Source organism: Leuresthes tenuis, unplaced genomic scaffold, assembly GCF_036924035.1.
Source record: "Leuresthes tenuis unplaced genomic scaffold, fLeuTen1.0.hap1 SCAF_14, whole genome shotgun sequence".
NCBI lineage: Eukaryota > Metazoa > Chordata > Actinopteri > Atheriniformes > Atherinopsidae > Leuresthes > Leuresthes tenuis.
Genome location: NW_027325368.1, coordinates 33218781 through 33240172, shown reverse-complemented (window position 1 = coordinate 33240172; position 21392 = coordinate 33218781). Strand labels below are relative to the sequence as shown.

Here is a 21392-nt window from a genome sequence, read left to right as displayed (position 1 = left end):
TGCACAGATGAAGCATAATTACAATTTATTCAAGGTTGCAGTCCAGGATTTGCCACAGGAAAAAGAAAACGCAACCATTAATAAAACATTTTCACAAAAATATCAAGCGTTTGTACTGTTTTCTACTCAACTCTGACATTACAGTGCTTGGCAACAAAGCTTGTTCAATGTCAGTTTGTCAGTTCCATGTCACTTAATGTTTGTACTACTTGGTTGTAGAAGTAATAGACATCTTATGATTTTTTGTGATGAATCATATTTTACAAAAGAAGGAAACATTTATCAAATACTCATCACAGACAGAAGGAGATTCATTAGTTTTCTCCAGCAGTTGTCTGTTTAAGACCACACAGACACACACTCTCTCTTGGTGGTGGATGTGGGGCTCATCACTGACTCACAGAGATGCAGTGATGGCTTCTCTTAGGTGCAGATACAGGCTCACAGTCTGATATGGATCTGTTGGTAGAGTCAGATGAGACTCAGCCATAAAAATATGGCACAGTTCATATACATCTGGATCACATGGTATTGGCACGCGAAATACACATTCATCTTTGCACAGTTGAAGATGTTCATCTTCAACGGGGGAAAGGAAGTCTCTGGTCCCACAGAGTTGGGGTAATGCAGACATCACATTGGGCTGACCACTGGTGTTTTTTGATGGTCTGATGGTGTGTGCATTCCAAACCTGTGCAGTATCATCCAACTCATCCTGTTAAAAAGAATAAAAAGGAAAATACAAATACAATTAGGAAGAAGTGTACATACATACACACACTTAAACATAGCACTAAATTATGACACCCACCCTCATTTTTCTTTCCTCTCACTTCCATTCCTGACTCCTTCTCTCTTCCTCACTCAGGTTCATACCCCTCTCTCATTTCACTCACATACACACACCCTCACATATAAAACACGGTTATGCATAAACTCACCTGGATGAGTCCCATGCAACAAAACTGAAGGATGGCCTTGTCCAGAAACCCACCGTCAAAGAAGCCATTATCTCTGAGGTCTGAAAACAAGGGCAACCAGAACTCCACACACTGGCCGCGATCATTTTCAGTGCCAAGATCGCCCCTAACAATTCTGGGGCAGCCCCCAAAACGTTCCACTGCTTCAGTGTAATAGCCTCCGATCAGCTTCGGGTCACTGTTTGTCGTGTACGCATTAAGCCACATTATTTTTCGAGAGAAACCATCAATGCTTCCATTGATGCAGAAGCCATATGGCTTCAGTTTATCATACGAGTCCATGTGCCAGATGAAGTTCGGCCCTTTTGAGAAGTACCTCCGTCCTCTTAGCCGTCCTCCTTTTCTCAATGCGACTCCCCTCGGATCCAGTTCCTTAAGTTCCAACCTCGCATCCTCTTTCCTCACCCGTAGTCCAGATTCTCTGCACTTGGTGTACATCCAGCGATACCCATGTAACAGCCCGGAGTGTTGCAGTTGGTTTTGAATGAAATCCACCAAGACTGCAAGATCTGAATAGTCGAGAAAGTCCTCTCTCGCTCAGGAATCTTTTGAGGTGTCTCTCGCTAATTTCAAAGCCGTGTCTACTGCTGAGCACCGTTTTTATCTCACTGTATTTTAGGCCCATTTCAAAATAAAATTCAATAAATTTCTCCCACTCCATGTTTGTATGTATTTCCATGAGCACAACAAAACCGGATGTAATTATAGATCTCATATGATCGAGAAAGTTTTGCGAGATCTCCACCCATTGCAACAAAGCCACTGTTGACTACAGTTGTTTGGGAGGATGCTGCAAGCTGTTTTCATGTGAAACTCCAGGAATGTTTTGTGAATTGAAAAAAATAACCTGAACTTTCAGCATGAGGGTTAGGTAATGACTGATTTTTAATTTAAAGTGAACTACTCTTTTAAACAAACTTCATTTACACTTTCTAGGGGATTTCAAGGTTTTTACCCAGAAAGGATGTTAAAGTGGCCATTGGACTGCAGAGCTGGATAACTTTGGGAGTAACCACCCAACTTACCTTACTGTGTGATCCAATTGTGTTACAGATACTACTGGCCAGCATGATGAAAAAGACAGGGATTCATGTTTGAGGCACTGTGTACATATTTCATTTTAAAAAAAATGTTTTTTCCACTTGTCCTGTTCAGCATTATGGCAGCAGAATTGTAATCTGAATACCTTTTATGCCAAACAGATTTGCTTTGCCAAGGGAAGTTTTATAAATGTAAAGCTCCCCTTGATGCCCATTTATTTATTTCTGTTGACAATATATGACATGTAATAGAACTGAACCGGACCGGGGGACAAGGAAAGAAGAAGAGGAAAGAAGAGGAAACAGAACAGAAATAGAAACAAAAACCAGACAACCAGCTGCTACACCTGTAAAAAACAAAACAGACAACAATCCATGGTCTCTGAGGGGAATCCAGCCTTAGCGCCACCAGGAGCACCTGAAAGCAGACAAGCAGAGAAAAAACAAACACACAAACAAACAAAAACAAGCACAAGAAGCAGCAATCGCATACAACACAGCTGTGGATATAGATGACCTGAGACGACATGATAATACATCAACTGCTTAGTGACCATGCTACTGGACTAATGAATGTGTGTGTGTGTGTGTGAGAACATGCAACACCCATGGCACAGGACCTATATGATAACCGTGCTTAGTTATGAGTGTATAAGTGTACAGGGTCACAATCCACAGCCCCCCCCCCCCAGCAATCAGAAGCAGGCAGAGAGGACCACAAGACCCAGGCCACCAGCAGCCCCCACGGAGCACAGAACCCAGGAAGCCCACCGCAGGGGCAACCACGCATCCACCCAGAAGACTGCAGAGGAAGCCCCCGGACAGAGCCCCCATAAGCATAGGGCAGAGGCCCCCCGGGAGCCAGGGGCAACAGCCCACCGACCCCGCCAGGCCCCAGCCACCCAGACATGGGCCGTGCACTGGACCCGGGCCCCAGGAGCCCGAGCGCCCCCAAACCCCCCCGCGGCGGGGAACTGCAGAGTGCAATCAAAGGGGACCACCTACGTGGCCCCAACCACTAAACCCCACCGAACACACACGCCCCCAAAACCCTTCATGTGTGAGTGTGTGCTGTGTACAGGAGCCAGAAGGGAGAGGGGTATGGGGATATATACCGGGGGAGCTACTCTCCCCCGGAGAAGGCAGCCAGGGACTGGCTGCAATAGGCATCCCCGCTACCTGGGAGCCAACCCAGGGCAGGAGGGGCTGATGTCCACCAGGCTCGGGGCCTGCAGCGACCATATTCGGGAGCTACTGTAACCCCAGAAGGTACCCATCCCGCCCCACCCCACCCCACCCACCCCACTCAACCCAACCCCACCCCACCCCAGAGGACATCTACAAAAAACAAACAACAACAAAAAACAAACAAACAAACCACCCGCTCACACCAGTCGCAGTCCCCCCCCAACAGGGGAAAAGCACCGCCCCTCCCCACCGCACGCCCCAACACCCTAAAAAGAAAAAACACCTGCGGACACATTGAAGGTCCCAGACCAACAAGCCCGGCACCAGGACCTGCACCAACCCACCCATACTGTGGCGTGTCCAGGGCAACCCTTTTCACATTTCAGACCCGCCCATTAAATCCTGACACAAAAATGTTGAAACACAGTTTGTGAAGCTGAGCTCCACAATTCCAATCTAAATGGTTGAAATGCTTTTTACACATTGCTGAGAAATACTTTTATGACCTATTTAATGTGTTTAGAAGAAAATGACTGAATTCAGTTTACTTGGTCTTTAACATAAATTTTGATTAACTGAAACTTGAACTGCTCGTGTCATTAAGTAAAAGAAAAACAAAGTGAATGGAATATCCATTAAACATGGTCTTTCATCTGTCCCACACACAGACACAGATACACACACACGTTGTGACCAGAAGTTAGGTTACATTATAACTTTTAAATTGATATTTTCAGAAGGAAGTAAGGCTGTTTCCAATTCAATTCAGTTTTATTTATAAAGTGCCAAATTACAACAAATGTCATCTAGAGGCATTTAAATAATATAGTCCAATTCAAGCCAATTGGAATTCAATTCATTGTAATCATAATCCAATTACATCTAATTCATTTATTTAAAAATAACCCAATTCATTCATATAGAGCCAATTCAAAAAGCAATATCCTAGCTAAGGAAACCAACAGATTGCACCGAAACTTGTCTTCAGTCCAATCTCCCGTCCTGAGCGTGCCTGTGGCAACTGTGGAAAGGAACGACTCCCTTTTAACAGGAAGAAACCTCTGGCAGAACCAGACTCAGGAAGGGTGGCCATCTGCCTCGACCAGCTGGGGTTTGAGAAGACAGAAAAGACAGAAAAGAGGGGGGAAAAACACCATAACGCCATTCAAAGGATACCTGTTGGAACAGGGAAACACAAGTTAATAACCACAATAATGTCACATGTACATAAAATCATTTGAGAAATTAAACAGGGGGAAAAAGAGCAAAGTGAGGAAAGGTGTGACAGATGAGGCCCCCCAGCAGTCTAAGCCTATAGCAGCTTAACTATGGGATGTTTCAGGATTACCTGAGCCATCCCTAACTATAAGCTTTATCGAAAAGGAAAGTTTTAAGCCTAATCTTAAAAGTGGAAAGGGTGTCTGCTTCCCGGACATTTACTGGCAGCTTATTCCACAAGAGAGGGGCCTGATAACTGAAGGCTCTACCTCCCATTCTACTTTAAGAAACTCTGGAAACAACAAGTAAACCTGCAGTTTGGGAGCAAAGTGCTCTGTTAGGAACCACTCAACAAAATCGCCACAGTTATTACACAAGCAATTACGTTAGAACAATGTAACGTTATTACGAAGCTGAGCAACACATGTCTGTAATGTTAGTAACATAACATTAATGGTATGACAAAGATTTGCTGCCGGTAAACTGAATAAGCAAACCATCCCAATTAAAAGCACAATAAACCTTTAAACAAATTTATACTTTTTGTACAGTAACATTTCTCTTTTTGTGGACAAGATACTTTTTATCTTGTATGTATGTATTTATTTTGTTATACAGCGACCTTTTTTACAGCATGAAACTTCAATGTGCAGTCACATTTTCTGTTAAGTAGTCCCATCCTCTCGCACTGGCAACACAGTAGCCTGTAACATTTTATTAATAGTATTCTGCGTTAATGATTTCTTGCAAAACGGAGCATTTGATGCACAAATGCACATGCGGTCTTCTTTCTCTTTTATTCCTCTTCTTATTCCGAAACCAGCCAGATAAATAGCTCCAATCAAAAGAGATGATAGATAATAACTGTGAGATTTTGAAAATCAACCTGACCTCTGTTATTGAGAGCATGTGAGGAGAAGAATTTTACAGTGTGGGTTAGAGAGCATTTCGACACACGAAAAAATTATTTATTGCTCGTAGCTGTCATGTTTTGAGTTTTGTTTTGTCATATTTTCAGGTTCTTGGTTAATTTCTGTCATGTTTTTTCCCCTGTCACGTTAAGTTTCACTCACATCACCTGTTTCTGTTCCACAGCTGCACTTCATCACTAATCACCTCCCCACAGTACTTAGTTTCCAGGTTCACTCTTGTCATTGCAGAATCCTCACCTTACCTTCCATGACCAAGACGCGTCAGGTTTTTGTCTCATAGTCTTGTCTTGTTTGCTTATTCATAGTCTTGTTTATTTATTCCTAGCCATAGTCTTGTTTTGTTTATTCCTAGCCATAGTCTTGTTTTGTTTATTCCTAGCCATAGTCTTGTTTTGTTTATTCCTAGCCATAGTCTTGTTTTGTTTATTCCTAGCCATAGTCTTGTTTTGTTTATTCCTAGCCATGGTCTTGTTTTGTTTATTCCTAGCCATAGTCTTGTTTTGTTTATTCCTAGCCATAGTCTTGTTTTGTTTATTCCTAGCCATAGTCTTGTTTTGTTTATTCCTAGCCATAGTCTTGTTTTGTTTATTCCTAGCCATAGTCTTGTTTTGTTTATTCCTAGCCATAGACTTGTTTTGTTTATTCCTAGCCATAGTCTTGTTTTGTTTATTCCTAGCCATAGTCTTGTTTTGTTTATTCCTAGCCATAGTCTTGTTTTGTTTATTCCTAGCCATAGTCTTGTTTTGTTTATTCCTAGCCATAGTCTTGTTTTGTTTATTCCTAGCCATAGTCTTGTTTTGTTTATTCCTAGCCATAGTCTTGTTTTGTTTATTCCTAGCCATAGTCTTGTTTTGTTTATTCCTAGCCATAGTCTTGTTTTGTTTATTCCTAGCCATAGTCTTGTTTTGTTTATTCCTAGCCATAGTCTTGTTTTGTTTATTCCTAGCCATAGTCTTGTTTATTTATTCCTAGCCATAGTCTTGTTTTGTTTTCACAGTTAAGATTTTTGATAACTGGCTCAGCCGCGTCCTTTGTTCTTGCCTTGTGCTTTTTGTTAATAAATCAAGGTTACTTTGAAAGTCTGCATCTGGGTCCTCCCTTCGCACCACGAACTGTGACAGTAGCACTGATAAGTCAAGTGATTTCCCAAAACCAAAAACATCCCTGGGTGGGCTTGAACCTCCAACCACAGTTTTACTGTTGAATGCGCTAACTGATTGCACCACAGAGACAGCACAATCTAATGCATGACAGTTTTCACAGTTCCCTTACTATCTATATCCTTAGTCCATTGCAATCAAGACAGCGAAAAGAAGAACAGTTTCCCTTATTCAGGTTGTCAGAATTGCTATGACCCAGATGAATGAAAATTTTTTTTAAAAAAGGAAAAGGCATTTGGATTCAGTTTGAACCTGTGGTAACGGGGGACCAAGCATCTGTATCAATCTCCTCCAATCACATTGCCCCATTTCCATCTTTGCTGTCAGCCAATCACAATGGTCCTTCTCCAAAATTGCTGGGATGGATGGCACCTCCAAAATTCCAGCCCGCCAGATTTCAGTTGTCTTTCCTTACAAAAGGTAAATATATCGCTAATATCATTGTATTCTGTCAACTATATAACTTGGTCGGTGTTAAATATGCATCATAGAGATAGCTAATGTTACTGTACTTCTGTGGTAATATATATATATGTAAATATATATATAGGCTACTGTTGATAATTAATAATTAGCTGTGTGTTTGTATGACTATGCAAATAAGAACTTGTGTGTATGTGCATAAATATATGCATATTAGTAAGTTAAAAATAGTGCACATTGTTCATATTTCTGTGATTTACAAATGCTAGCTGTATTGGTATGAATATTCTTTCCTTGTTAATGGCAGATGGCTTCCAAACAAAAAAAACACAGGGCCATGGGAGAAGAGGAGTGGATATCCCGCCTGTGAAAATTTGCTGCCTCAGGCGTTTGGCCCTCTGTAAGCAGGAAACAGACCAGAACCTCGGCAGAAAAAGTGGCATGATCTATATCTGAAGGTAAACCTGCACAGAGTGATATGTGTATCATATTAGATGTAAAGCTATGACATATTTAAAGGGAATACCTTCTTATTTGCTGTCAAACATTAATACAGATTGAGAAATGCCCAATACAGATGAGGGGATAAATGTCACTGTTTGGAGGTGCACAGAGCTGTAACTGTTGTTTCCATGCAAAGAAAGTATCAGAAGTTTCGTACAATTGTGACGTGCTGGTGTTGAATTCTGTAGTATTAAAATTTTTTCATCTTGTCTGTGAACCTGTAGCCTCCGAGTTCGCGCCCTGTTTCAGTGCATGTACAGTGGCACAGCAGCCAGGGCCTCATCTGCTGAGACACGACAGCAGATGAGGCCAGCAGGACAACAGATCTCTTTTTATTTGTTCACTCTATTCAAAATTAATAAGGCTTTGCTATAACATTTGTGCATTCGTTAAAATAATACGTGCGGTGCAGAATTCTTTTTTGTTGCGTCTCGTCCAATGGTTTACAATTTTGTAACCAGGTGAATGAATATTCCAATCACCAAGTGACAAAGGCACTTCCGTATGGTTGTCATCGAAACGTGTCCCTTATCCCAGAGCTATAGCGCTGCCTCATCCAACAGCGCAAAGGCGTGAAGCTGAAGCAAGCGACCCAGCTAAAAGGCTCGACGACATATTAGGTGTGTTTCGTTTCTTGGTGAGTAAAAGTTACGGCATTTGTCATTTTAACCAGTGTAAAATGTTGTTAATCTCAAGAAGAAAACAATAGTAACGTTTATGGAATCTGTGGTTGTGTTTATTGTCTGTGGTCGTCACTGCAAACAAAGCATGATAAACTTCCGATTTTGACCTTCAAAGTAAAACGACTATTGGCCAGGACCGTGTACATAGCTTCAAAGAAAATTTACAATGTAAATGACTGAAAAGAAAACATAAATCACAATAATCAATGTACCGATGACGGTGTGTGTCAAGATTTTGATTAGTGGTTGTGTGACTGTATTTTAAAGAGGAAATATTACATTTCCTGCTTTGAACTGGGTAATTTCACAACACGTGAAGCATCTTTTAGAAATAATAGCTAAAATAGTAGTGTTTTTAATGTCTTCAAAACTCCAAAATTACTTAAGGGAGTGTTGAACATTAGCAGCAATTTATGTTTTTCGGTCACATATAGTATACTGTATGAAGTCATCAAAGATCTCACATATTTTTCCAACAAAGCACTTCGCTCTCAAACTGCAGGTTTACTTGTGGTTCCCAGAGTTTCAAAAAGTAGAATGGGAGGCAGAGCCTTCAGTTATCAGGCCCCTCTCTTGTGGAAGCAGCTGCCAGTAAATGTCCAGGAGGCAGACACCCTTTTTAACTTTAAGATTTGGTTTAAAACTTTCCTTTTTGATAATGCTTATACTTCATAGCATCTGCATTGGATGGCTCAGGTGAACCTGAACCATCCCATAATTAAGCTGCTATATGCCTAGACTGCTGGGACCTTTCCTCACTTGGCCTAAATTGGACTAATTTATGAATTTATGGACTGGATTATGATGTCAATGAATGGTACTCTAATTGGCTTTAATTGGACTGTATCATTGAAGTGCCTTGAGATGATATTTGTTGTGATTTGGCACTATATAAATGAACTGAATTAAATTTAATTAAAATTAAAGTCAAATGTTTTAATGAATCAGAATGTGTGGGACTCACGCTACATGTTAGTTCAGAGAACAGACAACCTGTGTAGAAATACACAGCTAACCGCTGTCATACATTCCTCCACAGGTCATAATGCACAATAACAGAAATGGGATGTTGCTGTTCCCACCAACAGTCAGCAAAGACAGGGTCATCTCGGATTTCCCTAAGGTATATCTTTGATTTTTTTTTTCTTTTACTAAACAGCAGTTTCCCCCAATTAGATCCATGTCCAGAAAAATCCTTTCAGGAGATATTACACTTATAGAAAGCTTTTAACTTAACTTACAGGGTAAATTGACACGGTAATAACAGACTGCTGCGGCTGACCAATCAGAGTCTCAGTCAGCTTACAGTTATGTGAAAAATATTCTTTCAATACTAAGGTTTTATGAATCATTACTCAATAACGTTAATTAAAAAGGATAAAAAAATACATCTAGTCCTTTCTAGGTCTTGAATGAGGTAACTACAACCCCAGATGAACAAACACCATGTGATTTACTGCTTTCATACAAATGAAGAGGGTAGTTTGGTGGTCATAAGCTTTCAGATACATGTTGACATAGTACCAAGGAGAAACAATCTTAGAGAATCAACTGCTGCCACCAGTCAGTCTATCACATGTGAAAAGGCCTACTAAGACACTTCCTCCTGAACTACCAAAGTATTCTAGAGTCAAATTGTAAAGAAGTTTGGGTCAAAATTAATGATCTGAGAGATCGATGATATCATACAGAAAACACTTACTTCAAGTTATTGCTGTTAAAAGTGGTTCTACAAGCAACTGAATCACAGGTGTACTTCATTTTTCACAGATTGCCTATGTTTTGACTTTTTTTCAAATAAATAATGAGGTCTTTTCCTTAGGTTGTATTTTTACCTGATTTTAAGACCTGGAACAAAAAAGGAGTTTTATTTATTTTTATGATGTCATTATACATAAATGAATCAATTACATTACTTTGGCATCTAATAGGGCCAGGTTCTGTCAGCCCTAGTTTTTCAGAAGCCCCAGTTGCAAGCACTCAAGTACATATCAGAGCCACTCATGAAAAAATATCTTAAGATTCATCCATCCATCCATCCATCATCTGCCGCTTATCCGAGGGTCGGGTCGCGGGGGCAGCAGCTTTAACAGAGAAACCCAGACGTCCCTGTCCCCGGCCACTTCCTCCAGCTCTTCCTGAGGGACCCCGAGGCGTTCTGAGGCCAGCCGAGAGACATAGTCTCTCCAATGTGTCCTGGGTCTTCCCCGGGGTCTCCTCCCAGTGGGACGTGCCCAGAACACCTCCCCAGGGAGGCGTCCAGGGGGCATCCTAACCAGATGCCTGAGCCACCTCATCTGACTCCTCTCAATGCGGAGGAGCAGCGGTTCTACTCCGAGCCCCTCCCGGATGACTGAGCTTCTCACCCTATCTCTAAGGGAGGCCCAGACACCCTGCGGAGGAAACCCATTTCGGCCGCTTGTATTCGCGATCTCATTCTTTCGGTCACTACCCACAACTCGTGACCATAGGTGAGGATGGGAACGTAGATTGACCAGTAAGCAAAGAGCTTCGCCTTCTGGCTCAGCTCCTTCTTCACAACGACACTGCAACACTGCAGACGCCGCACCGATCCGCCCGTCAATCTCACGTTCCATTCGTCCCTCACTCGTGAACAAGACCCCGAGATACTTGAACTCCTCCACTTGGGGAAGGATCTCATTCCCAACCCGGAGAGAGCATTCCACCCTCTTCCGGCTGAGAACCATAGTCTCGGATTTGGAGGCGCTGATTCCTATCCCAGCCGCTTCACTCTCGGCTGCGAATCGCTCCAGTGAGAGCTGAAGGTCATGGCCTGACGACGCTAACAGAACCACATCATCCGCAAAAAGTAGAGACCCGATTCTGAGGTCGCCAAATCGGACACCGTCAACACCCTGGTTCCGCCTAGAAATTCTGTCCATAAAAGTTAGGAACAGAATCGGTGACAAAGGACAGCCCTGACGGAGTCCAACCCTCACCGGAAACGTATCCGACTTACTGCCGGCAATGCGGACCAAACTCTGACACCGGTCATACAGAAACCGAACGGCCCCTATCAAGGGGTCTGGCACTCCATATTCCCCACAGGACTCCACGAGGGACACGGTCGAACCCTTTCTCCAAGTCCACAAAACACATGTAGACTGGTTGGGCGAACTCCCATGCATCCTCCAGGATCCTGCTGAGGGTATAGAGCTGGTCCACTGTTCCATGGCCAAGACAAAAACCACACTGCACCTCCTGAATCCGAGGCTCGACTATCCAATGGATCCTTCTCTCCAGTACCCCCGAATAGACCTTACCAGGGAGGCTGAGGAGTGTGATACCCCTATAGTTGGAATACACCCTCCGGTCCCACTTTTTATCGAGGGGGACCACCACCCCAATCTGCCAGTCCAGAGGCACTGTCCCCGATGTCCATGCGATGCTGCAGAGGTGTGTCAGCCAAGACAGCCCTACAACATCCAGAGCCCTGAGAAACTCAGGATGGACCTCATCCACCCCCGGGGCCTTGCCACCGAGGAGCTTTTTTACCACCTCGGCAACCTCAGCCCCAGAAATGGGAGGCCCCGTCTCCGAGCTCTCCGACTCTGCCTCCTCCGAGCACGTGTTGGTAGGATTGAGGAGGTCCTCGAAGTATTCCCCCCATTGACTCACAACGTCCCTAGTTGAGGTCAGCAAAGCCCCGTCCCCACCATACACAGTGTTGACTGTGAGCCGCTCCCCCCCCCCCCCCCCCCCCCCCCCCCGAGACGCCGGATGGTGGACCAGAATCTCTTCGAGGCCGTCCGGAAGTCGTTCTCCATGGTCTCACCGAACTCCTCCCAGGCCCGAGTTTTTGCCTCAGCAACCGCTGAAGCCGCAGCCCGCTTGGCCTGTTGGTACCTATCAGCTGCTTCCAGAGTCTCACTAGCCAAAAAGGCCCGATAGGACTCCTTCTTCAGCTTGACGCTTCCCTCACCACTGGTGTCCGCCAGCGGGTTCGGGGGTTGCCGCCACGACAGGCACCAACCACCTTACGGCCACAGCTCCGATCAGCCGCCTCGACAATGGAGTCACGGAATATGGCCCATTCGGACTCAATGTCCCCCACCTCCCCCGGGATATGGTTGAAGCTCTGCCGGAGGTGAGAGTTAAAGCTCCTCCTGACGGGGGATTCCGACAAACGTTCCCAGCAGACCCTCACAATACGTTTGGGCCTGCCAGGTCTGATCGGCATCCTCCCCCACCAGCGGAGCCAACTCACCACCAGGTGGTGATCAGTTGACAGCTCCGCCCCTCTCTTCACCCGAGTGTCCAGGACATACGGCCGCAAGTCTGACGATACAACCACAAAGTCGATCATCGAACTGTGACCAAGGGTGTCCTGGTGCCAAGTGCACATATGGACACCCTTATGCCTGAACATGGTGTTCGTTATGGACAGTCCATGACTGGCACAGAAGTCCAACAACATAACACCACTCTGATTCAGATCGGGGGGGGGGGGGGCGTTCCTCCCAATCACACCCCTCCAGGTCTCACTGTTATTGCCCACGTGAGCATTGAAGTCCCCCAGCAGAACGAGGGAGTCTCCGGTAGGAGCATTCTCTAGTGCCTCCCCCAGGGACTCTAAAAAAGGTGGGTACTCTGAACTGTTGTTTGGCGCATAGGCACAAACAACAGTCAGGACCCGTCCCCCTACCCGAAGGCGGAGGGAGGCTACCCTCTCGTTCACTTGGGTAAACCCCAATGTACAGGCACACAGCTGGGGGGCAATAAGTATGCACACACCTGCTCTGCGCCTCTCACCACAGGCAACTCCAGAATGGAAGAGAGTCCAACCCCTCTCAAGAGGACTGGTTCCAGAGCCCAAGCCGTGCGTCGAGGTGAGTCCGACTATATCTAGCCGGAACCGCTCAGCCTCGCGCACCAGCTCTGGCTCCTTCCCCCTTCCACAGAGGTGACATTCCATGTCCCAAGAGCTAGCTTCAGTAGCCAAGGATCAGACCGCCAAGCCCTCTGCCTTCGGCTGCTACCCATCTCACATGGCACCCGACCCCCTTGGCCCCTCCCATGGGTGGTGAGCCCGTGGGAAGGGGGACCCACGTCATGTGTTCGGGCTATGCCCGACCAAGCCCCATGGGCACAGGCCCGGCCACCAGGCGCTCACTGCCGGGCCCCACCCCTGGGCCTGGCTCCTGGGGGAGGCCCCGGTGTCCCACATCCGGGCAAGGGATGACATTGTACAAATTTTTTTTCATCATAAGGAGTCTTTTGAGCTGTTCTTTGTCTGGTCCCTCATCTAGGATCTGTTTGCCTTGGGTGACCCTACCAGGGGCTTAAAGCCCCGGGCAACATAGCTCCCAGACTCATTGGGGCACGCAAACTCCCCCACCACGATAAGGTGACAGCTCATGGGAGAGAGATTCAATCTTAAGATTCAATCTCTTTAATTATCACAACTATAGTTCAGTACATATTTACCAGTCATAGCTAATTTTAGAGTGTTCTTAGAATTAGGTGTTCTAATAGATCAAGTTGGTGCTTGCACCTGTTTTTGGTTGATGTCAAAATGGTCAATATTCTGTTCTGGGTTTGAAGATCTAAAGTAAGAACTGTTAAGTCAAACATTACAGTACCACAGTGACCAGTGTAATGGCTCAGTAATGCAGGCATCCAGACATTCTTTGAACAGTTCTTTGTTATCAGAGTATGACTTAACACAATTTATTCTAACCTAGTCAGAGCTATAGAGTAATACAGAGTTGCGACAAGCTTTGATGTCGCCGGTAGGGCTTTCACGTAGTTCATGTAAGCCTCAATAGTTCCAAACAAACTGCAAGCTGTCATTGTCTTGTATGGTACAGCGTGAGCTAATGCATGGTAAATATCAAATTAAACGTATGTTGTATGTAATGTATGTTAGTGTCAATTAGGCTTTTGAGCTGTTGGGTTTACAATTAAAAGTGCTGCACTGATTATTTTTTAATAATAATAAGCTTTTCCAAAGTACTTTTTATCTTTATTACCAAGTTTAGTTTTTTTTTAAAGGACATGTATTTAATTTTTGTTGGACATGCATCAGAACCATGGAGATTTTAAGATGGAGCCATGTACCAGATCTATCAAAACAACCACTAATTATGCTTAAATATGATCAGTCAATAGTAACAAATCTAACTCTACAAGCAACTTTTCACACTTGCAATTTATGTTAGAGCTGATGGACTGGAATAAGTATGACTGGTACAAAAGTTGTTAAATAAACAAGATTTTTATTAGAAAATTATTAAAACGAGCAATTATGTGTGTGCGTGTGTGTGTACAAGAAAAAAATGAATAGGAATAATAAAAAAAACATATATATACTGTATATATTATTGTTATTACTATAAATAATATATAATAAATAAATAATAATAAGAAGAAAGTAGAACAATAACAGCAGTGTGTGTTAACAAACAAAAAACATTAACAGACAAACAAAGTGGGGCAATGAAACCATACGCACACAAAGAGGGCTCTGGAAAAAGGGAAAGAATGTCCTCACAGCCGCCTCACTCAAGACTGCCTAGAAAAGAGCTCCTGCGTGTGTCACAGGACATCCTGCCCGACTGTAGAACGTACAGAATGTTAAACTGGAGGCATGAGTGTTGGGGAGGTCTTTTAAATGCCGAGACTAAAGGCTGGTGGCATTAATGGACAGAGATTGTAAAGGTGAAGGTAGGGTCACAAGATATTGCTTTGTTTAAGGGTCCTCAATAAAAACTTCAAACCAATACACAAGCAAATAAGACCTTTATGGCAGTTCCATTCACACCCTTCTCATGCTTTTCATCTGTATCCTGGAAAAAAGTAAACAGGGTCAGGGAGAATGGTTAGATAATACAGCATGTAGCGCTTAGTCTATACTTGATATAATAAATTTCCAGCATCGTATCAATGGGTGGAGATAGACTGCTAGATAAACAGATCGCGTTAATTACCTCACATTTGCCTCCGTTACCAAGCTTTCAGTTATGTCCCTAAATCCATTAAATTTTTAACATCAACATTGACATTTCATGCAAACTAAATGAAAAAAAATAACGATGTCTAAGAGAATACGTCTGATAGCTAATGCTTAAAAATGTAAAACACGTTTCAAATATTGTTAGTTCGTGAACTTACCAGTAATTGTTCTTGGCAAGCAACTGAGATCAACGGAGCTCCGTCCCTTGTTTGGAACTATTGGCATTTCCATTACCCGGAAGTGTCGTCCACAATTTTTTATATATAAAAAACAGACTGCTTGGTCCTCTATTTCAGCAAAGAATTATCTTTGCATACCAACATACAATACTGACAATACATTTGTTAAGGCTCAGCTATCAGTGACTTACTATATGGAGTATTTCTCATGGTAAATTGCTTGTAGGCTTACAGGACCAAGTATGTTTTCAATTCTGTGCATCATAATTGTGGCATGGCCTTTAGTGGCCTTTATAGTATCAGTGTGTCTGTAAAGGCTTTTTTTCAACATTGTTCAGTTTGAAATCAAAATTGCAACATACATTCGAAATCCTCATAAGATGCAGTCAATCCTTCAGACCTTGGTGATGAGAGCATTCTCAATGTTCTTGATCTTTAGTGAAATTTCAACCATCACAATGACAATTAATCACATGGATTTGCCGTAATATTTGGTACAGGTGGTATTTGGTACCTAGTCCCAATGACCTTTGTGATCCCCTGATTTTTCATTTTGCAGCCTCAATAAATCACAGTTTTAAACTATTCTATGACATATATGGACAACTGATGGCACAAACTTTGAAATTTCACAGATTTCAAACTGTATATCTTTACAACTGATCACTCTTGGCCTTTTTCTCATAACAGCTTGACATTCACGGTTTTGGGTAAAACATTTAAATGTTCACTGGATGGATTGCCATGAAATCTGTAGATGCCATTTATGGTACATTAGTTGTTTAGCCTTTTTTTCATTTGCGCTGTCGTTAGGAAAAAATCATAATTTGATCAATTAGTTAAAGCTTTGCTTTGTGAATAAATATCTGAGAAACTAACATTCCAATCAGTCTTATCTGTACTTATCTGCAGCAAATTACAAACGCATGCTGAAAAGATAAGATAGTGAGTATGATAATGGATAACTTGTTCATCATGTATGAGCTAATGAAGCTTTTAACTACTTATAAGTATGCCTACTAGCATGGCTTCCAGTCTTTTTGAACACATTTTTAGTGACTATGTGCAGAATCACTGTCAGCAGTACTGTATGTTCCATTATTTTCAGTTCTACACACCTGAGGCCTCCCTGCAGCTGAAGAAAGACTGGGACATTCGTGCTAAATCAATCTGTAAAGACAGAGCTGCCAGGCATCAGCTGTAAGTCTTCTGCTCTTGGTTGTTGTCCGTAAATATGCTAGAGTATAACATTAAAAACATTTCCTATATTATCAAATGAATGCAATATATTTGTTGTCTCCTTTAAAGCTGGGATCGACAGAAAATGTCTAAAGTAGTAGTTGTTGGAGACCTTAATGTTGGGAAGACCTGTCTCATCAATAGGTAGGGTATTTAAAAATGAAGTGCAATAATTGTGATTATGGTTGATAATTGTAAAAATTGTTTTCATTCACCTGTATGAAAACAGCTGAGTGAGAGTGACAGAAATGTTATATTGCTACATTATTTCATCATTTGATAGAGTTGACTGACTGACTGATAATATCATCTTGTCACATGCCTGTCCTTTGCTGTGGACATGTTTTATCTACCATGTGCAGTTCTTGTTCACAAATCCTAAAAGGCAAATAGACATTTTTATGGTCTTGTATTCATTTCCTGTACATGGCTGATATTCTTTGTAAAGGTTAAATTAATTATAAATTATTAGTAGGCTCATAGGATAATAATGGCATAAAAATGAAGAGTGAAAGACAATTAAATCACAATTACTTGAATGACAAATAATCATCTGCTACAATTACACAATCTTGACAGCCTTATTAATAGCTACTTCATCAAAATAAATTGCTTGTTAAGACATAAAACACAACAAATTTAACTGAGTCAGAAATTGTAGTGTACTTATCAGATCTATTTTTTTCAAAAACATACCTTAAATGTATGCATATTTTAAGCAGGTTGAAAAAAAAACAAAAAACGAAACAAACAAAACAGTGTTTTGAATCTAGTTCTTAAATGAGTACTTTTGCACCATCAGTATGTGTATGTGCATTTAATTGTATAATTAGTTAAAGTTAAAGTTAAGATGTGATAAGTGTACAGCAGAAATGTTTCCTGTCCAGCTCACACATATTTTGTGACCCAAATGGATGGTCTCTTAAAAAAAGTGATATATATTCTGATTTGGGCACATTAACGCGTTTTTTTTTGCGTTAACTAATTAATTCATTATTGCACACAATTATTTGTCTCAAATTAACGTTAAGTTTTTATTATTCATTATTTTTTTTAAAACGTCGTTTCTCACTGGCTTTTATTTTGAAAAAGTCCATCATGGGCGAGCCTAGTATGTTGCTTCCTGCTGCGGCGCTCACAGGAAACAGTCAGAAAAGAAAAGAATGGCAGATGAAGCGGGCTAAACAAACGTGGAGAAGGTTACGGAACTTTTACATGGCCATTTTCATTTCAAAGTTCTTCCAGACGGCGCATTCCACAGAGCCAAAGTTATTTGTAAGCACTGCAATGTTGAATTGTCTTATCACCGGAGTATTTCAGTTCCCTCAGTGTACAGTTCCAATGAAAGTGCGTTATATGCTACCTTTGAATTCATTATTGGATTTTGCGTAGAACAATGTCATTAATTGTGATTAATCACAGGAAATCATGTGATTAACTTGATTAAAGAATTTAATATTTGCCCAGCCCTAATTCTGATACTTTGTGACATAATTCAAAATCACAATGAAACTGCATGAAGCAAGTGTTTGATAAAGAAATTAATTAAGTCTCTTTCACCAACACTTTTTAAGGAATTTAATCGAACCTAAAAGCAAAGACCTATGTTTGCAATTTTCAGATTTTGTAAAGATGTATTTGAAAGGGACTACAAAGCCACCATAGGAGTGGACTTCGAGATAGAGAGGTTTGAGATATCTGGAGGACCTTTCTCCCTTCAGATGTGAGTAGTATATATGTTAAAAAGTTATCCTGCATACGTGTCGCTATGAGTTTTTCTATCCACACTTATCTCGTATAACCTTTTCTTCCAGCTGGGATACTGCTGGGCAGGAAAAATTCAAGTGTATAGCATCTGCATACTATAGAGGCGCTCAAGGTACAAAGCTGTTGTACTACCTTACAAGGTGTAACAAGCATTTTTGCTAGTGTAAACTGCTGATTTATGAATACTTTGTTCATGTTTTAGTTGTTGTCACAGTGTTTGACATGGCAGACATTAAGACCCTTGATCATACACGGTAAGTATAATTTTTTTATAGGGTTTATTCAGTTGTTTAATAAAGTTTGTGCTAGACAGCATAATAATGTAATTCTAACTGTATATCAATAGTAGGCTGACACAGTTAGAATTTACCAGGAATTTAACCTTGGGACTCACTGCTGATGACAATTCAGCAATATAGTTTGCCAAAGCTTTGAATATTTTTTGTAATCAGTCTTTGACACTTTCTAGATGGTTTGACTATGTTTGTGCTTATTTGATTGATTTTATAACAACAAATTTCAACAGTCCTTTCAAATCAGTCCTTTGGAATCAAGCTGAAAGGTCTTGACAGTTCAATCATTCAGTATCAATTATTTAAATAGATTAAAAAAACTATAAAGCAACTAATTTTTAATCAATAATATGCTGAAAAAGTGTATGCGTTTTCAAACTGAAGGTTTTGTATTTTAGCCAGTGGTTGGAGGAGGCCATGAAAGAAAATGATCCTGACTCTTGTTTCATCTTCTTGGTTGGCACTAAAACTGACCTTCTGGTGAGTATTGACTGTGTCTGATGTATAACTTACAGACTCCATGCACATATTTTCCCCTGGGTTACCGAACTTGGTTTTTCTGAAGCCTATAGAAGAAATACAAAGGACTGAAAAAGATGCTATCAAGATTGCAAAAGAAATGCATGCAGAGTTCTGGGCTGTTTCATCTAAAACAGGTGAAATATAGAACACATAGTGGTCAGCGCTGTATGATGCATTAGGACAACTTAAATACAACTGATCCTATGCAAGACACTGAGACAAATTGTTCTTTTTTTATTTTCAGGGGAAAACGTGCAGGGCTTTTTCTTTAGAGTTGCAGCTTTGGCCTTTGAGAACTGCATAGTAAAAGACATGGAGAATGGGGTCCCTGCCAGTATTGGACGTGGAGATAGTGTCAGTAAGTAAACTACTCAACCTCTAACAAGCACAGATAGAGATAGGAAGAGCCATGATGACATACATAAACTTGTACGTCTTTTTCAGAATCGGATCGTGCCACTCTGGAGCAGGGCACACCACATGATATGAAGAGAAGCTGCTGCTGAGCAGAAAGAGGAATTTTTAAAAATTGAATTTACCAAGCCAGACTAGGCTGATGCCTACACCTGCAGCAGTCAAAAGGGATTGGCCCCGTTCCACTGAACTGAAATGTGTCTTAATACTTGCTCCACGGTTTTTAAGTTATCAAATTTACCACATATTTTTATGTTTGTAAATGGTTCAACCAGCAGTTATTGGATTGAAGCTGCTATTATGTCTATACTGAACGGTATCCTGATCAGTGTGTCTAATGACAGTCAGTTCAGATCATGTCATGGCCTAACAGTGTTTGATAATTAAGTTTATTTCTTAAAATGAAGACTGGTCTTTACATCTGAAATGACAGATCTGAAATATCTGTCATTTCAGATGCAAACCATAGAGCTTTTGCTGAACTCATTTGAGACAGATGCATGTAGTTTTGGCTTATATTCTTACTCTATATTGATGAATTGGATTTTCTTTGCTTCTGTGATGGTGTTTGTTTCTTCAAGCAGTATTGTGGAATATGTCTAACCCAGTCGGGTTGTGCACAGATGGAATTTATTTTTTAAAAAAAGAGTCAAATATTTATCTTTACTTAAAAGTAATAAAAGAGTAAATTAGTCTACATGTTTATAAACTAAGATCTATTCATGCAATAAATTTCAAACTATGATGTAATAATCAATGCAAAAATTGCTGATGTAAGCAGCTACATATTTGTGTGACTTGTATTTTTGTTAAAGCTCATTAGTATTTGATAAAGCAGTGTTGACAAAGGTGTTTCATGTTGATTAAATAAACATACAGTTATTGAAGTATAGCAATGTGAAACTCATTACCACAGTTTAACAAGCTGGGAATCCATCTGGCATGCAACACTGATATAGGTGAGTAAGATGTCAGTGCATAGCTACAGCCTGCTTCAGTGAGGGTTCTTTGCAGAGCAGTAGTCCTTTGTCAGTCAAAGTGGGTGTTTTTTTCAATTTGTGGGAACGTGACTGGCTAAATCTCTCTTTGCAGTAACTTAACTCCAAGTAACTGCATCTTTTTACAAGAAAAGAAGATTGAGAGAAGGGAGAAGCTTTTCTATCATGGAGAGATCTGCAAAATTATAAGAAATTTGGTCTGTAATATTTTTTGTGTTGGTTTAAGCAACTGCGTACAAATTGTGATCAGTTATACAGCATGGTAAAAATCTGTAATGCAAATTTTCTAGCATAGCAGCAGCGCAACATTGCGAACAATTTCCAATTGAATGTAACTTTATCTGTGTTAACATATACTGCATTTTAAAACAGCTACATGCCCAATAAAGATGGCCTCGTTCTCATATTTGTTGGTTTCAAATGTCCGATAATAAAAATAGAGTCTAAAAATAAAGTTGAATAGCAACTCATTAAGACTGTGTGTTCAGCTGTGGTGACTTTGAATGCATTCAAGGCTTTTGCTCTGATATTTTTTTTAAGGTCCTGATTTTTTTTCTTTTTAGCACTGCATCATCTTATTAAACCACCATTCACATTTCTAGTGATTTAGCTATGTTTAAATGTATGATGATCACAACAAGAAAGTTAGTATGCAGTAGTAGAAGGTGTCAGTATGTATGCCGTATGTATGTATTGTTCCTTCTCTTTACCGTACTGGTGGCTCAGTGGTTCATATACAGTGCAAAAGTTTTTCAGCACCCCCTCATTTCTTTATATATTGCTAGGGAAATTTGTAATAGATGCAGCAATTTTTTTTAAATTTAAATAGCTAGAAAGTCAGTAATTTATGTGATCATCTTTGTTCTTCAACACTGT

At 41.2% G+C, this 21392-nt stretch overlaps 3 protein-coding genes across 3 annotated transcripts in view; 1 reads left to right on the top strand and 2 right to left on the bottom strand.

Annotated features, from left to right (window-relative positions):
• LOC140268581 (casein kinase I-like) overlaps positions 1–21392 on the bottom strand; it is a 181200-nt gene that overhangs the window by 15738 nt on the left and 144070 nt on the right. The window lies entirely within an intron of this gene.
• On the bottom strand, positions 17–1622 carry LOC140269038 (uncharacterized). The gene is made up of 2 exons (XM_072364064.1): positions 942–1622; positions 17–715 (listed from the first exon to the last, which is right to left on the bottom strand). Exons 1-2 carry the CDS (start codon positions 1416–1418, stop codon positions 398–400), a joined length of 795 nt encoding a protein of 264 aa, XP_072220165.1. The 5' UTR covers positions 1419–1622; the 3' UTR covers positions 17–397.
• Positions 8002–20963, top strand: rab36 (RAB36, member RAS oncogene family). Its single transcript, XM_072363669.1, has 11 exons — positions 8002–8082; positions 9168–9251; positions 16392–16483; positions 16592–16666; positions 18144–18245; positions 18337–18401; positions 18492–18543; positions 18981–19062; positions 19148–19238; positions 19349–19462; positions 19549–20963. The coding sequence occupies exons 2-11, from the start codon at positions 9174–9176 to the stop codon at positions 19608–19610; spliced, it is 813 nt and encodes a 270-aa protein (XP_072219770.1). The 5' UTR covers positions 8002–8082; positions 9168–9173; the 3' UTR covers positions 19611–20963.